The 18208-nt window shown below is 40.3% G+C and overlaps 1 protein-coding gene across 3 annotated transcripts; it reads left to right on the plus strand.

The window, feature by feature from the left end:
* The first annotated feature begins 8363 nt into the window (after positions 1 to 8363).
* Positions 8364 to 17799, plus strand: NPY1R (neuropeptide Y receptor Y1). 3 transcript variants are annotated; one of them, XM_043871481.1, is made up of 4 exons: positions 8364 to 8692; positions 9939 to 10131; positions 14955 to 15804; positions 15911 to 17799. In XM_043871481.1, the coding sequence occupies exons 3-4, from the start codon at positions 15106 to 15108 to the stop codon at positions 16361 to 16363; spliced, it is 1152 nt and encodes a 383-aa protein (XP_043727416.1). In that variant the 5' UTR covers positions 8364 to 8692; positions 9939 to 10131; positions 14955 to 15105; the 3' UTR covers positions 16364 to 17799. The 3 variants fall into 3 exon arrangements, with proteins under 3 accessions (XP_043727416.1, XP_043727415.1, XP_043727417.1); XM_043871480.1 differs by lacking the exon at positions 9939 to 10131; XM_043871482.1 differs by lacking the exons at positions 8364 to 8692; positions 9939 to 10131 and adding an exon at positions 9182 to 9292.
* The last annotated feature ends 409 nt before the right edge of the window (positions 17800 to 18208 follow it).

Below are 18208 nucleotides of genomic sequence, written 5' to 3' on the forward strand. Positions count from 1 at the left end.
TTAATTTATTCTTAAAAGTTGTGGTGTTTCTTAAAGCAAATTATTCTATGTCTAATTACATTATTTAAGACTCTCATTACAAAAAAATATAAAAAATTAGAACATGGATTCCTTTAGAGACAAAATATTCTATCAAGAAAATTCACAAATAGGTAATATATTCTTCCCTTTTGTAGGTTAAAGCCCCTCACAAAAAGTGTTGATAAATATCACCTCAATATTATTTTAAGATAAATTTCCATTTCTTAGTGAATTTTCATGGCTAAAATATTAAATCTAGTTTTAAGTCTAAATATAGCTTTGTTATATTTAAGTGGAAATGAAAAGGAAATAGTTTATTTATTTATTTTTGGTATGTCAGTTTATTTTTAAGTCTTTAAAAAGGATGTTTAGAGAATGGTTCAAAGCATAAGCTCAGAATCAAAAGTGGATATGGTTGAACGATCTTCAAAAATGGATCTGTTACCATCTTCTTACTTTTATGCTCATGGATAATCCAGCTTTTAAAAGTATATTATTCAACAAGTAGAAAAAAGCATGAGACATTTTTGTTACTAGACATTATATTCATTTTCAAAGCCAGCGAGGTCCATTACTCAAGTCTACACTGCATGGGGAAAGCAGAATTAAACATTTAGGAAAATCAAAAAGTATAAGAAGAATCAAGAAGAGTCTAGTAATCATATGTAAAAAATGTATACATGTGTGGTTCATATGTATAAAAATGATAATAATCATCTTAAGTACAAATGCTAAACATATTTTTTAATGTTTGAGATGAATAAATGGACTTGATTTGTGATGTTCATAATTTATATAGTCCTATCTACTCATTCTTCAATCCCTCAACAAAACTGTTTTCAGTATCATATGATACACCAGATATTATTCTAGACTCTAAGTTTTAAGAAGTGAAAAATAAAAAAGAGTTACTGCCTTCCAGAGATTACAGCATAGCTGTAGATCCGTGGAATATATAACTGTCTGCAATATATTGTGTTTGAAATAAACTCAGAGTGCAGTAGGAATAAAAATAGGAATATAAATACAAATTCAGCCCAAGGGGGGAATCTGTAGAGATGGGAGATAGATCTAGGAGAGGGCTTTGTAGTTGAGAAGATACTTGAACTGAAGTTGAAAGAATTGGTGCAAGTTAAACCAGCAGATTCATGGGGTCGCAAAGAGTAGGACACAACTGAGCAACTGAACTGAACTGAATCGAACTGAAACCAGCAGAGGGAGGGGATGGGCAAGTAGGGAGTAGGGGAGAAAACAAAGGTGATAAACAGTGACAGTCAGAGACCTGAAGAGAGCTCCGTTCAACCAAAGTTTGGGGAGGGGGCAGAGGATCACACTGAAAGTGTTCAAAAGAATACTGTTCACACTTTTCTTGAAGGATCTGGAGAGCAACTAGATGATTTCAGCTGAGAAGTTTTATCACTGAACTGCTGTGACAGCAGCTGGTGGCAGAAGGACCATTCAGTAGAGAATTAACTAGAGCTTGATGGATATAAAAGAACACATTTGAGACACATCATGCTGTGAAATCAACAGCAATGTTTGACCAGTTGCCAACTGACCCATCGCGGTTGAGTCCAGTTGAATCGTGTGTGTCCAGTGTGTGTAAAAAAGGGAAATGCCGGGGATGACCCTCAGGTTCTGGCTTGAGGCACCAAGATGATGGCACGGGTTTGGATCATGTCCACCAGCTGTGCAGCACGTCTGCCAAGGAGACCTGGGAGAGGTCTGCACTTCGCATGGACTACAGGAGAGCCATTGATGGCAGAGGGTATGACTATGCTTCAATGTGAAAAAATATAGATGAAGAGCTCTGTTAAATGTGGGAATTTCAGAGCTGGTCAGGGAGGAGACAGCAGCAGGGAAAGCATGGCACACAAGTTTTATTTGGCTGGTCTTGAGCAGGCTTGCATGACAAGGAAGTTTCTCTCAGCAAGACACCTCCCAGGGATAGCAGCATAGACTACCACTCAGGAGGAGGATGGCACAAGGAGACCCCCAGGGAGAAGAAGAAAGTAGAGAGTGGTTTAGAGACATTTAGAAAATGCCACTCACCAGCAAGATGGGGAGACTTGGGTCAGAAAGCTCTGAAGGGCAGCATCAGATGAGTGTGTTTCATCACTGCAGGATTGTCATTCGTGGTTAGCAGATGTTGAGTGCAGTTTCTCAGAGCATATAAAGTAGGTAGGCTCTAAATAGCTAAAAATATATTTATTTGGACTCTATTAAAATAATTAGATGCGTGAGAATTTGAGATTGGTGCAGTCTGGCACTGCTGTCTTGGTCTGCTGTGAAGGAGTAAACAGTATGGGGACGATTTTAGGCTAATACTCAGGGGCCATCACTGGCTCATTGATATAACAGGATCCTAGGGAGAGAGACACCTAAGGAGATGGAGATGCAAATCCTGGGGAAGAAGACTGACAAACAGCAAGTAAGGAAAGAGAACCACATGAAGTGTAGTTAGTAAAGTCAAAGGAGAATGAAAGTTCAGGAGAGGATGGTCAAATGAGACAAATGCATCATAAAGAAAGTCTGAATTCGATCCCCTGGTGTAGTCATTGGTGACACAGGCAAAAGTAAGTTCCAGCGGGCCACTTGAGGCACAGTGAGAAGACTGGAGAGAAAGGCTTCATTCCTGGAGGAGTGGCCAAGACAGACAAGGCAGCTAGAGAATCTCTGACAAGGGCGGACAAGGGCGAGGAGTTGTCTTTGTTTTAAGCATTGAGTCAAGAAAAGTGAGTTGATGCACAAACTGGTGTTTTTGGTTATGTTACTGTTGTGTAACAAGCTTCTCAGAACCTAATAGGAAAACAACTCATGGGATCTATGCTCATGGATTAAGTCAGTCAGCATTCTCATCAGGAGAGGACATCAGCGATAGCTTGTCTGTGACATGGTATTGGGGCATCATCTGGGAAAATTCAGTGGGTTGGTATGATTTAATGCCTGGAGTCTGGATCAGCTAGGCTGGCCAACCCACTGCCAAAATGAGGGATGTGAAAGAAAATAAATACCCTATGGTAAACAGCATTATTTCCTTCTTTTTATGACTGAATAATATTGCCACCACATCTTTTTTATCCATTCTTCTGTCAGTGGACATTTAGATTGCTTTTATGTCTTGGCTATTGTAAATGGTGCTGCAATGAACATTGGGGTGCATGTATCTTTTTATATTAAGATTTTCTCCAGATACATGCCCAGGAATGAGACTGCAGGATCATCTGGTAACTCTATTTTTACAACATGGATGGACCTAGAGATGATTATACTAGGTGAAGAAAGGCAAACAGAGAAATCTGATGATACCACTTATATATGAGTCTTAAAATTCATGCAGATGAATTTATTTACAAATCAGAAATAGACTCACAGAAATAGAAAGTATATTTATGGTTACCAAAGGGGAAAGAGGAGGTAGGGACAAATTAGGAGTTTGCGATTAACATATACACACTACTTGATGTAAAATAGATAATCAACAAGGATCTACCATATAGAACAAGGAACTATACTCAATGTTTTGTAATAACCTGTAACGAAAAGAAGCTCTCTCTATGACTCTTTGCGACCCCATGGACTGTAGCCCGCCAGGCTCCTCTGTCCATGGGATTTCTCAGGCAAGAATACTGAAGTGGTTTGCCATTTCCTTCTCCAGGGGATCTTCCTGACCCAGGGATTGAACCTGTGTCTCCCACCTCTCCTGCACTGGCAGGCAGGGTCTTTACCACTAGCGCCACCTGGGAAGCCCTTATAAGGAAAATAATCTCTTTCTCTCTATATATACACAGATACATATAATTGAGGGCTTCCCTGACAGCTCAGTTGGTAAAGAATCCACCTGCAACACAGGAGATCCCAGTTTGATTCCTGGGTCGGGATGATCCACTGGAGAGGGGATAGGTTACCCACTCTAGTATTCTTGGGCTTCACTTGAGGCTCAGCTGGTAAAGAATCTGCCTGTAATGTGGGAGACCTGGGTTTGATCCCTGGGTTGAGACGATCCCCTGAAGAAGGGAAGGCTACCCACTCCAGTATCCTGGCCTGGAGAATTCCATGGACTGTATAATCCATGGGAGCGCAAAGAGTCAGACACGACTGAGTGACTTTCACTTTCTTTTCTCCAACATATAACTGAATCACTTTGCTGTACACCTTAAACTAACACAACATTGTAAATCAACTCTACTTCAATTTAAAAATACCCTACTGGCTTTTACTCCCTTCAGAAAGAAGGGGGAGTCCACTGAGGCTGAGGGTATGAGGTTGGAGGCTGGAGGAAAGGGGTGATGAATTGTAATAGCTTCTAAGAGGAGAGCAATTGGGAGTCCCCAAGCCTCAGAATTTCTGAGTATCATTTAAGGCTCAACTGAGATTTTGAACTTGTTGCAATACTCTGCACAGTTGAGTTATTTCCTGCAATATACAATACTAGTGGAAAGTGGTAGCTATGCAATTTCCTAGGGTAAGAAGTGTTGGGTTATACCACAGACCATACTTGGATATAAATCTCATTCTAGATTTATTGATATGTGTACCTGAGGAAAGAAAAGCTATAGCTAGACCTTAACAAAGGGGTGAATAAGGAATAGTTACCCTAGCAAAGTGATGCCCGGGAACATTTCATACCATCTCTGTGCCCATTTGTCATATTATTTAAATGCATATAAATGAATCTTTCTCCTATTTTGGGGAAAAACTGCCCAATCTCAAGATGGGAATTAGCTTTACTTCATGGGGCCAAGTCTGATCTTCTGATGTAATATGTTGAGAAGGGGTCTAATGCCAAGCCTGAGGTTTCAGGAGTGGGGTGGGGTGCAGTGGGGTGGGTCGGGATGAACAGAGACCTTTGTCATGGACAATGGAAGGTCAGTGGTGGTGGTCATCCTAGCCTTTCTCTCTAGCTATACCTACTCCTGTTTGAAAGGAGATAGGAAGGGAGTGGTAGCAATTACAATAAAAAGTGATAGTAGTGCAGTCAATGACAAAGCTCTTTTCATTATACCATGTAATACATACATAGCATTACACTTTTGTAAAATAACATTACACATTTGTTGAATGTTTAAAGAGTGTTTAACAGGACAAAATCTGCAGAAAAATGTTCAAATATTTACTAAGTAATTTTAAGATCATTGTCACATACAGTCTATTCTGACAGAGTTTTACAACAAATGCTCTAAATTTGAAACCTACTTCCTTGAGTACATTCCCATTTCAAATCAAGAGCAAATCTATGACTAGTATTCGGTTTCTTCTATACTATGAAGATAACTGAATTGTCTATATACTTGCATACTAACATTTTAATTAAATTAATTGTCACTTCTTTCTGTTAATTCTCTCAAAAAAAAGTGATTGTATTGATCATTTGTACTAACCAATTTAGTCAAAGTTCTTTACCTACTATATTTTATTGGTTCAAAGATGAGGACTTTAAAAAATATTTTAATACTCTGAAATTTAATTACAATTGATTATATGTCATTGCTTTACTAGAAGTGTTTTTTCTTTCTTGGTGGTCCATAAAATAGCATTGCAACTTACATTCTATGGCATCATAGATTCAAAGAAAAGCAGTAGGTAAGTGACAGAAAGAAGGAAAAAATGGCATCTAATAATTCATAGAATAATGAACTGATTCACCAACATACTTCATAGTAAATTCTATCCAAGTGGAATTTTCTTCTAATCAATATTTCCTACATTCTAATTTTCACATGTGGTATTAATTCCTATCAAGATTTTTCTGTTGACCTGACATTGTTAGTCAACTACACTTCAACAAAATTAAATAAAAAATATTTTTCTGAATGATATTGTGATAATTCTCATGTATCAAGACCTAACAACATTTCAGGAACTTTAACCCTTATAGCCAAAATTCATCAGGCAGCCAATAAAGTAATTACAGTATGTAAATTCCAGAGTGAATATAGTGACAGACTTTTATCTAGCCAAGGAGTGACTCATGGAATTTACAGCACCAGACCATAAAGCTCTTCCAATTTTTAAATGATAAAATTAAGATCTACAGAGGTGTAAGGTGTAGATCCTATGCTTCTGTTTAAATGGTAGAACAAGACTGGTGCCTGAGAGAACATGAGAATAAGTCACTAATTTAATTCTCCTAGTCATTATTTATAGATCTGGCTGCTGTGAAATATCATAAGATGCAAAAAATTCTCTCTCTAGCAAAGGTTAGGTTTTACCTAGCTTTAATCTCAAGTAGGAAAGTATGCAACTGACTGTTCACTTAATAATAGAAAGAAAAGATCTTTGACACTCATACTATTTAATCTTTTTGAGGAATTCAGGTTGCTGTTTAACACATTTTCTGAGCAACTCATACTACTTTGTTTACTTCAGATCTTCTATAAGATTACATTATATGAGGATCTTATACTGTGCTTATAAGTTTTTTATTTCACATATTGCAAAGAGTCTTTAGTAAATGATATTCCTAGAAAACTGTATAAATTTGTCTTCATTCAGAGTTTCAAAACCTCCCTTTGTATCACAAAATTTGAAGTGGAAAAAAGTCTTTGAGTCTAACAATTTTTCAAAGTTTGGTATTTGACATTAATGTCTCGAAAATGCAGCTTTATAAATTGGCCTTGGTAGGGACACTTTATAAAAAATTAAGAAGATGACTAAATACAATGGACATCGTAATTTAGGCATTCTTGCCGACATGCTTTTATTAGTATTCCTGGAAAACATAGAAATGAAAGTGTCTAATGACTCCAAATTATGTTCTTAAATCAAAAATATTTGCTGATATAGCAAATTGTTTACATAAAAATGTATTCTTTTTAGAGAATTAAATTATTTCATTTGTAATTCTTGCAGCAGAGTAAAAACAGCCAATTTGATGATAAGGAGCTGGGGTAAATTTGTTTCTGTGAACAGAATGTGATTTAAGGGATGAAGTAAACAAGAGAGTGAATAGAAACCTAAGTGAGTTATTTCTCTTTAAACGATTGAAACTCCTAAAGTGTCTTACATTTTCATCCTTAGTTTAGAAAAAAGAAAGTATAAATGTCATTTCACTCTTCTTTAATCACTAGTGGGTTTTTAAAAAAAATATGATCACATGTATTGTTATAGTACATTTATTACCTGATGGTGGTATTTTGATTCTTGGTCGAAACCCCTTTCCAACTTTATAAAAATACAGTGCTCAGTCATATATGACTGCGCCCCATGGACTGTAGCTCACCAGGCTCCTCTGTCCATGGAATTTTCCAGATAAGATACTGGAGCAGGTTGCCATTTACTACTTCAGGGGATCTCAACCCAGGGATCTAACCCGTGTCTCTTCTCTCCTCCATTCTTTACCATTAGGGCCACTTGAGAAGTCTCCTTATAAAACTATACATAATTACAAATATTTTAGAAACCTTTTTTGAGGGGAAGGGACTACAGAGATTATGTACACTATTTATATAAGTAATGAGATATACTTTCTATTGAACTTTAAATAGTATTTAATCAGTCTAACAATTAGAAAAATAAAACATTTTCCAACAATGTTTAAGTAATTCCATTTGTCTTGGAATTTTGTTCTGTTTTTAGTTTGAAAGCAGACTGCAATCATAGTTGTTATAATAATAAAGCTTGTATGTATCTCCTAGGCAGCGTCCTGTATCTTTATTAGGAAGACTTTTTATTATTTAAAAGTTTGATTTGGAAGAAGTTGTAGTCATCTACATCAATAAACACTGTGTGTGTGAGAGAGAAGGACAACTTTGGCTTTTCCAAGTCCACTATAACTATGCAAAACACCTGAGATCATTGTATCATAGTTAGCTTGAATCATCAGGTACCAGGATGGCTTTGCTCCATCAATGCACTCTATGTACATTCTATTCTTTTACTCTTTCAGGGCGTTCCGCACGGTAGTAGCTTAAGTACCTAGGAAACGGCACTGACTCTTTCTGACCCGCAGGAGAATGTTTCATTCCTTATGCTCCCCGAAAGGAACAGTTCGATGCTGGGAACACATCTGACTCAACGCGTTATCCTAGCGGGAAAAAAAGAAAAGAAAACCTTCAAAAAAGCCAGTCCATCTTATCTGAGATTTGCTACTTGTGCTTTTTAAAGGTCTTCTCTTTGTTCACTGTTAAAAAGAAAAAAAAAAAAAAAAAAAAAAACTGGTCTGGCGTAAGAAACAGCCGAACATCACAAGGCGAGAGACACTGGAGCGGCTCAATCGGGATGGGCTTAGCGCCCACTTCCCCGGAGCTGGGTTTCTCCCGGCTTCCCGCACAGCCTCAGCCGCAAGGTGGCACCGACCGCCAGCGACCGCGCGCGGGCGAGACCTCAGCCCGGCACGGCGCCTCCCGGCCCGCCTCTCCGAGAGCGGAGCGCGCACCCCGGCCCGGGCGCGTGGACGGACAGTGCGCGCGGCTTTCCGCGCTGCCTCTCGAATTCCCCGGGAGCCTCCGGCGAGACCGCGGAGAGGGTGCGGGGGGCTGCGGCGCACCCCGGCTGTCACGTGTCCGGGACTAGGTGGAGCTCAGCTTCAGGGGCGGCTCTTTGCTTCCCCACCGATCTTTAGGATTTGTGCCGGAGAATCACCCGCGATCTCTCCACTCCACTCCGCTCCCTTCCGCGGCCGTCCTTTTCGCTTTAATAAACGGGCCAAAAGACGGATCCAGCAGAGAGGGTAAGTTTCAAGTGTACACTTTTGAAGGGACTGACTTTTGAGAAATCTCTCACTGATGAGGTGAAGGACGAGAGAGGAAGGAAAGGCTTGCGAGTCCCGAAATGGGGAGCCGCGGGCGCACACCTTCAGTTCGGTCCCGCGCAAGCGGGATGCTCCCTACCATCCGCTCCGGACCATCCGCCACCCGGGACCGCTGCGATGTGGGGCGGACGTCGGTGACCCAGGTTCTGTGCGGGGTCCGCGTGCCCCTCCTGTGGCCGTGGTGAGACTGCGTCCCCCTTCCGTCGCTGTCTTTGACATCTTTCCCGAGCCTCCGCGGGGCGGCTACGCTGGGCTTTTGCGAAGGAACGCGCCGCTGGGACAGCAGGAGGAGGAGGGCTTGCGGGTCCGCCTCGGCCCCGCGTTCCGCTGCTGTCGGCGGGGAGCCGCCCCGGGCCAGGTGGGCGCCCACTGCGCTGTCTGGGTGGAGCCCTACCCCCCGGAGCCGCCTCTCGGGTTTGGCGCCGCACACAGAGAGACACCCTGTTCCCTACTTCCTACTTTCCAGCATCCAACTCTTGAGCTCCTTTCACACTGGTGGTGGTGGTGGAGCGCCACTGGGTAGGACATTGTGGGTGAACTGAGATGGGGGTGGGCAAAGTGGTCCATTGGTCTCCAGGTAGACTGGAGAGGGGAGAATGTTCTAAGGACTGATGCCGGGTTCGATCTCTGGGTGGGTAAGATCGCCTGAGAAGGGAATGGCTGCTCACTCCTGTATTTTTGCCTGGAGAATTCAATGGACTGAGGAGCCTGGTGGGCTACAGTCCATGGGGTCGCAAAGAGTCGGATGGGACTCAGAGACTATCACTTCCACTTTCACGCTGGGCCAGAGAGAACTGAATTTGGACTCTGCTTCTTTGTTTCTGGTTGTTGTGGACGTTTTCTGCTTTGCCAGTCTCATCGTTATTGGTAGAGACATCTCCAGACAAATGGATGGCGTGTGTTTGTGTGTGTGCGTGCGTGTGTGTGTGTGTGAGTGTGGCGGAGAGGGAGGGGGTGGCAGTGTTAGGAATGAGGACAGTTTGGGGCAATTCACCTAGTTACACAATATGAGAAAGGTGGGCGCGTAAGCGTGCAGACAGGAATTTTGATTTAACACATCCCATTTGTTCTTTGATAACTCCGGAAAATCTAGGGGAGGGGAAAGTGAAGGAATGTGTTTTGACATTCCTTTCTTTTTTCTTTTTTTCTTTTCTGTTTTTAAAAGGCTTTCAGATTTGCCTTCCCACCAAGATCCCCGGGAAAGCATAACTTGCCAGGTGGCACACGGGCGGGGGAAGCACAGAGCTTGCCTGGCTCTGCCTGAACGGGAAACCCCGGCAACAGTGTTGCTTCCCCAGTGAGAGGAGAAAGCTGTCTGCCGGGTTGCATACCCATGACCAAAGACCTACTACTTTTTGGTGGGTGACTACTGCTTTATTAGTCTTTCCTTATTGTTATAAGGCAGCTGTCTGTTGAGCAAGCCCTCCCAGAAGGGAATAAAGCAGAATTATGTAACTCATGCCCATGAACTAGCAGTAACTTTGGTTATTAACAAAGTTAATTGGGTAAGTAACAAGGCTGATACTTCTTTTCCAAAAACTAGGGAGTTGAGCAGCCAGTTTTGAATAAATGATAAAATGTATCTGCAGCAGGTTATGACCAGAGAGCCCTTTTCTCAGGTTGTAACAGCTCTAGGAACAGCAAACTGTAAAGGCCAGTACTCTAACTGGAATAGAGAAACATTTCCATTTGGAAGGGGGCTAATTTCCCAACTGGTAATATATGTAGTGTGTCTGTTTTGTCCCTAGGAGCACGACAGCTATATTGAGATTTAACAACCATTCGTTTCTATTTTGCAGTGTCTTTAGGTCCCTACTTCATTTTAAAAGTGTATATTGGAATAATAAATATTAAATCATTTTCTTTTTTAAAGATGATGTATGTAAATTCTCAATATTGTTATTTTTTGACAATTATTATCCTTGAGATTATGTTTAGGTAGGCTGAAAATACACATTTTATCTAATGCAGAACCATTTTACGCAAGTAGAATGACATGCACTTAGCAAAAGAGTCTTTTGAATACTCTAAAAAAATGGTTTTCATTTTCTATGTAGCTAAAGCAACTTCTACTTAATAAGAAAACTGCTATTCCTCAACAGGTATGTCTAGCAAATATAATTTCAAAGGGATATAAATTTTAAATATAAATTCAAAGATAATTTCAAACACTGGAGTTTCAGTAGATTTAACCTAAATTCATCTGCAAGAAAGCTTTGTAGCCCATAAACTGTAATAATTTAATAAGTGTTTGCATGAAGTCCCATATGTAGTGACTTTTGTCAAAGTCAAAATAAATTTTAACTTATATATAGATGTGAAATAGATATAAACTGTATTTTTCTTTGTTTTCACGGCAAACGTCTTGGTGCCTCCATTACCTGTTGCCTGGTTTAATGCACTAGCCTCTAAATGGACCTATCTACTTCTCTCTCCTGCCTTAAGTCCTTAAAAACACCAGCTAAGAATATTAAAACACTATCATGGGACTCCATGTCTTTACCAGAGACTCTCCGGCGAGTCCCTCTCTCGTCTCAGAGACAAGTCGAGGACTGTCTGTGGAGACTCACTCTGCAGAGTCTGTTTCTCCTCTGCTTATCCTCCAACTGCTGCCCCATAGTCCCTCCCTTATTTGTCTCACTTCTCATCTACTCGCACCACACACACTCCAGTCATAAGGATTTTGGTTGTGTTTTTCACACAACCACACAGCGGGCTGCCTCCCTGCGGCGTCTGCCTGGCTTCCTCCCTCACTGCGGAGTCTTGGCTCATTTGCCCTCTTCTGTGCCAATCAGATGCCTTCCAAGCCACCCAGCAATGCCCTCCCAACAGTCCCAGGTCCCCTGCTTTGCTTTTTCCTTCTCCACTGCACTTACTACCATCTTGTGTACTATCTCCTTTACTGATTTATTTTTTCATGTCTTTCTCTGCCCATAAGACTAGAAACCCAGTAGGAAGGTAACTGTTGTTTCCATGAAAACCACGTCTGACACAGAATTGTGTCCAATAAATATTTTTTGGATGAATGAATTTTCTTTCAGAAACAATTCCTTTTTTTAATTTTTCACGAAGTGGAACATCCCCCACATCTGACCTAGTAAAATGATTCTTTTAACTAGCATCCATTTTGCATATAAAAGGACTATGACAGTGTAGACAAGGAAGTCATCTCCATGTCAGCAAACAAAGACTCCTGGGCCATCCAGCCACCAGCCCCTGCAGCTGCCCTGGACTGTGTACCCTGAGGGTATTCACACAGGAAAGAACAGTGTTTCAGGGAGCCCAGACTCATGTATCTTCCCATACATAGAAATGCATTAAATTCATTAACTTCAGATGTCTTGCTTTCTTTAATTAACAGTAATATTTTGATGTTCCAACTACCTGGTTTTTGTTGCAAAAACTCTTATATATGCTGGCTCCTCCCTTACCTCTCTGGAGCAGTCCCTCAGAATGATCTGAGAGGGTGTCTACGGTGTGTCCACCAAATGAAACATAATTCTCAGCTTTGAGGTCATGCATTTTTTCCAGTCTACAATAGAATTCAGCTATTGATGTTAGTATTAACTCACATAAAAGCTTACCATCCAAGTGTCTACTACTTCTTCAGTCATTTTTATTCTAAAGCTGATATTTGCAAGGTATTATGAAATACACATAATATCTACCTTCAAGAGATAATATTACAATTGAGAGGAACCAATTAAGATTCAAGGGTCCATATAGTGCTTTGAAAGGTGGGTAGAATTTGGATGGATGAAGAGGAGCAGCAGAGGCAAAGATGCAGAAGCTATAGTGGCCCGGCACCCTTGGTGGCTGTGAAGGGACTGTCCCTGCTGGGACAGGGCGTGCCCCGTGGGGTTGTTAGACCGTGAGTGAGGGTCAGGGCGTGCCCCGTGGGGTTGTTAGACCGTGAGTGAGGGTCAGGGCGTGCCCCGTGGGGTTGTTAGACCAGGATTGAGGGTCAGGGCATGCCCCGTGGGGTTGTCAGGCCAGGAGTGAGGGTCAGGGCGTGCCCCGTGGGGTTGTCAGGCCAGCGGTGAGGGGCCAGGTGGTGGTGTTCAGGTGTCTGGCCAGCCCAGGAAGCGCGGTGACCGCTGTGTCGCATGTTTCACCGGGTCCTCTGTGCTGAGGGGGCCGTGCGGAGTTAGCGGATGCAGTTTGCTGTCATGCTAGTTCTACCAGTAAAGAAAAAGTCAGATAACTGAGCCATAATGTTAGCTATCTTGCTAGCAACTTGACTCTGGAGTATGATGCGAGATTTTCTTGAATTCCTAAGAGAGTAGCATTGACCTGTATACACTACCATGTGTAAAACAGCTAATGGGAGGTTGCCGTATAGCACGGGGAGCTCAGCCTGCTGCGCTGTGATGATCTGGAGGTGTGGATGGGGCGGGGAGGCTCGGAAGGGAGAGAACATATGTATACATATGACTGATTCACACTGCTGTGCAGCAGAAACCAGCTCAACATTGGAAAGCAATTATCCTCCAGTTACAGCTTGTTTTTCTTGAATTCTTAAGTTCAAAATTTCCAAATAAGTCTTAGATTAGCACACGCTTCCTCTCAGTTCATTTTCAGACACTGAGAGACACAGATATCCTCTCTCTTTGGTATACTTGAGAGAAAAGTGTGATACCAGGGAAGTTCAGGAGTCTTTCCAGGCTGCTGACAGGAAGCGTTTCTATAACATTCACACTTTATATCATTCCACTGCCTTTCCTAGCCCTGATACTTTCATTCTCATTACATGGTAGCAACCTTTACTTTTACTCTTCAGTTTTATAAGCTGTGGTTTTATAACAAACACCTCATATTCTAGAAAGCAGAAGCACTCAAGGAAAGATTCAACAGTGGCACCACTTAAAAGGCAAAGGCATATTTTATTCATGAAATTTCTTATCTCCTTTTCAGTGGAAGTAAACCTGCATGATTTTCTTTATTGTTCTCACAGAAGAAAGAAAAGAACCACAATTCCCTTTCTTAACACAGGCACAATGACTTGTTAATTAACATAATAAACCCTATCTCCTATATTTACTTAGTAATCTAAGGGAAATTGGAGCTTTTTTTTTTTTAAAGGAGGTTTTAAGGTCTACAAGACTGTTGTCTGTGATTTATTTTGTTGGTAAGAAAAGAGTATTCATATTACAAAATGCTGTGAAAGATCAAAAGTACAACTAAAATTTACATCTCAGCCTTGTATCTGTATACAGTTTAGTGGGGAGGGAAGATATTTACAAATAACACCTGAATAACACCTTAGAAATCCATAGAAAGCTTCTGACCTGTTAATAAAATTATTGAATCTTTAAGTCAGAAATAGCTTCAGACTTACCCCAGTTGAACCCCCACACACCGTGAGAACTTTCCCAGCCTTTCTAGTAGCAATTACAAATTATGTGTGGGGAACAGTTTGCAGGCAGTTTGTTCCATTTGATTAAACTCTTGTTCCTCATAAAGATGTGAGATAGTTTTAATATAATCCACTTCCCTTGGTCCTACTTCTGACGAGTGGACATAACATTCTGAGCCAGAAGCCATGGACCCAATGCTGCCTATTCAGATGGGAGATGTGTGTATGATTCCTAGAGAGTCTTTTCTGGATTAAACATCTGTTCTTTCAGCAGTCCTTCATAGGACAAACTTTCTTGGTGGCTCACTGAATTGATCATTTTCCTAAGGTACTTGTGCCAAAGAGTCCTCTATAAAGAGCAGTTCAGTGTATGATGGGGCTACTGCTATTAATACAGTTTAATAAATTCTTTTTTAGAATAAGAGAAAGAATTAGGTACAATTTTTTTGTTTTCTTTTGTTAGTTTCATATCTTTTTTATATGTTCTAACCTGTGCATTGTTCTTTTATACATTAATATTCCTACAATGTTTAGGAATGCACTGATGGTCCTTTATGTAAGACTTATAGGCAGGAGATTTATATGTATTTTACTAATGTACAGACCACTACATCTTCCTGAAACTCAACACGTAAGTACATTCAGTTAAAAGTATTAGTAGTTTTTTCAAATTGTTTGCACCATTTCTACTATTTAAAAAGATGCATATATAGAATACATTTTGTTTATTTCAGTGTCTTCACTTTAAATTGTACTACAAATGAGAACTTATTGCAACTTCCTTCAGTAAAATTAATAAAACAATTGGTCATTTTCTCTTTACAGATTGTTCAGTTCAAGGGAATGAAGAATTCAGAATAATTTTGATAAGTGGATTTTAATATAGAGAATAAAAATAAGTTGAGTCTTTGACCTGCTTTGAAGAAACATACTGTCCATTTGTCTAAAGGCATCTGTAACAGCCAAACCAGTCAAAATGAATTCAACATCATTTTCTCAGGTGGAAAATCATTCAATCTATTATAACTTTTCAGAGAAGAATTCCCGGTTTTTGGCTTTTGAAAATGATGATTGTCATCTGCCCTTGGCCATGATATTCACGTTAGCACTTGCTTATGGAGCTGTGATCATTCTTGGGGTCTCTGGAAACCTGGCTTTGATCATCATCATCTTGAAACAAAAAGAGATGAGAAATGTCACCAACATCCTGATTGTGAACCTTTCCTTCTCAGACTTGCTTGTGGCCATCATGTGTCTTCCCTTCACGTTTGTCTACACGCTGATGGACCACTGGGTTTTTGGTGAGGCAATGTGCAAGTTGAACCCCTTTGTGCAATGTGTTTCCATCACCGTGTCCATCTTCTCTCTGGTCCTTATTGCCGTGGAACGGCATCAGCTGATTATCAATCCTCGGGGTTGGAGACCAAGTAATAGACATGCATACGTAGGTATTGCTGTCATCTGGGTCCTTGCTGTGGCTTCTTCTCTGCCCTTCCTGATCTATCAAGTGTTGACAGATGAGCCATTCCAAAATGTGACCCTTGATGCATTCAAGGACAAATACGTCTGCTTTGATAAATTTCCATCAGACTCTCACCGGCTGTCTTACACCACTCTCCTCTTGGTGCTGCAGTACTTTGGCCCGCTCTGTTTTATATTTATTTGCTACTTCAAGGTAGGAAAACCCTTTCCCCTACCATTTTCATTTTTACCTTCTTTCCGCAGGAGTACTCATTCTATGAATGGTTCTATTTGAATTCTTTGTTTTTTCCCTCCTGTAGATATACATACGCTTAAAAAGAAGAAACAGCATGATGGATAAGATGAGAGACAATAAGTACAGGTCCAGTGAAGCCAAAAGAATCAACATCATGCTGCTGTCCATCGTGGTGGCGTTTGCTGTCTGCTGGCTGCCTCTCACCATCTTCAACACTGTGTTTGACTGGAACCATCAGATCATTGCTACCTGCAACCATAATCTGTTGTTCCTTCTCTGCCACCTCACAGCCATGATCTCCACTTGTGTCAACCCCATATTTTATGGCTTCCTGAACAAAAATTTCCAGAGAGACCTGCAGTTCTTCTTTAACTTTTGTGATTTCCGGTCTCGGGATGACGACTATGAGACCATCGCCATGTCCACCATGCACACGGATGTTTCTAAGACATCTCTGAAGCAAGCAAGCCCAGTCACACTTAAAAAGATCCACACTGATGATAATGAAAAAATCTGAACCTGCCATAGCATTTGGTCCCAAATGATTGATATCTGCTTAAAAACAAGCACAACCCGAATGGACTTTGATTACTTGTTCTCTTTCGGAATGGGATTGAAATCATTTAAGAAGGCCAAGATTTTCTTCTGTTGCTTTTTACTGCTTTTGTAGTAGCTGTCATAATTATATCTGGAACAAAATGTGTGGGCTTTAGAATCTTTTGGCAATAGCTTTGACCAGACATCTTTGAAGTGCTTTTTTGTAAACTTATGCATAAAGTAGAAAGGCTTTTATATTGTATTTATTAGAAAGAAATTTCTTTAATATATTTGTATAAACTGACTTTAGAAGCACTGTACCCGATGTTCTCTCTCCACTGAGCCACCTTGGCTCGATGAGATTGCTGGTAGATCGGACAGTCCTGCTTAGATGAGATTGTCAATAGATTGGGCAGTCCTGTGCTGGATACACATCCCTTCAGCCTGTTACAGGTGACAGCTTGCAAAAGCAGCATTCAGGATGTGAATGCCTAGTCTGAGGTCATTCAGAAGTGACTTGCATTTTTTTTGAAATTTTAAGACAGGATTTAGTTTGCTCCTAATTGATTATCACTTCAGATGAAAAAATGCATTTAAAAATATTCAGTGGTGAATATCATGGGGAGTTGGGTCAGCCACAAGAATTAAGTGGGAAACCAGTTTCCTAACCTCAAAACTATTTTGGTTCCTGACAACCAAAGGATTTTAGAGCTTAACAAGTAAATTAGTATTGCTGCATAGAGTTGGAATATATTTATTTGAATAAATAGTCGAGGCTTCTGTTCTTCATGGACTGTTCAGTGTTTGTCAAGCTTTCTGGCATAAATAAATATATATGTAACTTAAAAGCATTTATTTCCAGTTTATAATATAAATGACCATAAAGTGTATTTTCTATACATCAGTGCCTACGTAGTTACTCATTTTTAATGTTCAATGGCCATATTTCAAAGGGCACCATGGTGTACAGTGTTGAAAGATTGTCCACCCTGCCTAGAAGGGGTAAATACCAGAAAACTGAGGCCACTTCCTGTAGCTTATGTTAACTTCTGTGAACTGTGTGCCTTGTGGAGTCTTACCAATCAGGCACTGTGTACCAAGGCATTTTGTCACATTAATATATTGATACTTCATTTCATGTACCCTGTAAGCATGATTGAGCCTCAGAATCATTGGGAGGAGAGGTGTTTAAAAAAATAAGCGTATCTTTGATGTATTATACAAAATATTAAATGTCTCTGATTTTAGAAGGGCAGACGTTTTCTTTACTAAAATTGTTTCTGCATTTTCTGAACAGCTTCTTTTGTGTCTCCCTTTAGCTTCATTTTTTTTTATCTTTTTTAGTCCCTTGTCTTCCCTCCTGTGAAGCATCCTCTGTCTGCTTGCCAATAAAGCATCTTCTACCTTGTGGTATAACCCTTGGTGGTCCAGCCTCTCTCCCTGGCTTCCTGAAGCTTACTGAAGACAGCGACTGTTTTTATATGACTCTGAGTCCCAGTGTATTTAGCAAAGTGCAAGCAAGTACACAGAAGGTTTTTAAAAATTTTTCTGAGAAATGAATAAATAATGCTCCAAATCCTTCTTTCTCATTTATTATTGAATTGACTTTAACATGCTGAAATTTTATTGGACTCCTCCTAAGTTTATTTTTACCACAGAAGTGCTTTCTCTTTTATTATATCATTTTCCTTTCTAAACTAACCAAAACGACATTTTAGAAACTTGCATGATTTATCTTGTAAGACAAACATCAGCATTTTCATTGAATGTTAATGTAAGTATATAATATAAAATATTTATATAATATATATAATTATATAATATA

Source organism: Cervus elaphus, chromosome 17 (assembly GCF_910594005.1).
Source record: "Cervus elaphus chromosome 17, mCerEla1.1, whole genome shotgun sequence".
Taxonomy (NCBI): Eukaryota; Metazoa; Chordata; class Mammalia; order Artiodactyla; family Cervidae; genus Cervus; species Cervus elaphus.

What these genes read in the sequence shown, in the direction of transcription:
- NPY1R (XM_043871481.1), top strand. Translation starts at nt 15,106, where the DNA reads ATGAATTCAACATCATTTTCTCAGGTGGAAAATCATTCAATCTATTAT. An exon ending in TATTTATTTGCTACTTCAAG is followed by an intron (nt 15,805 to 15,910) that starts GTAGGAAAACCC and finishes TCCCTCCTGTAG; the next exon opens with ATATACATACGCTTAAAAAG.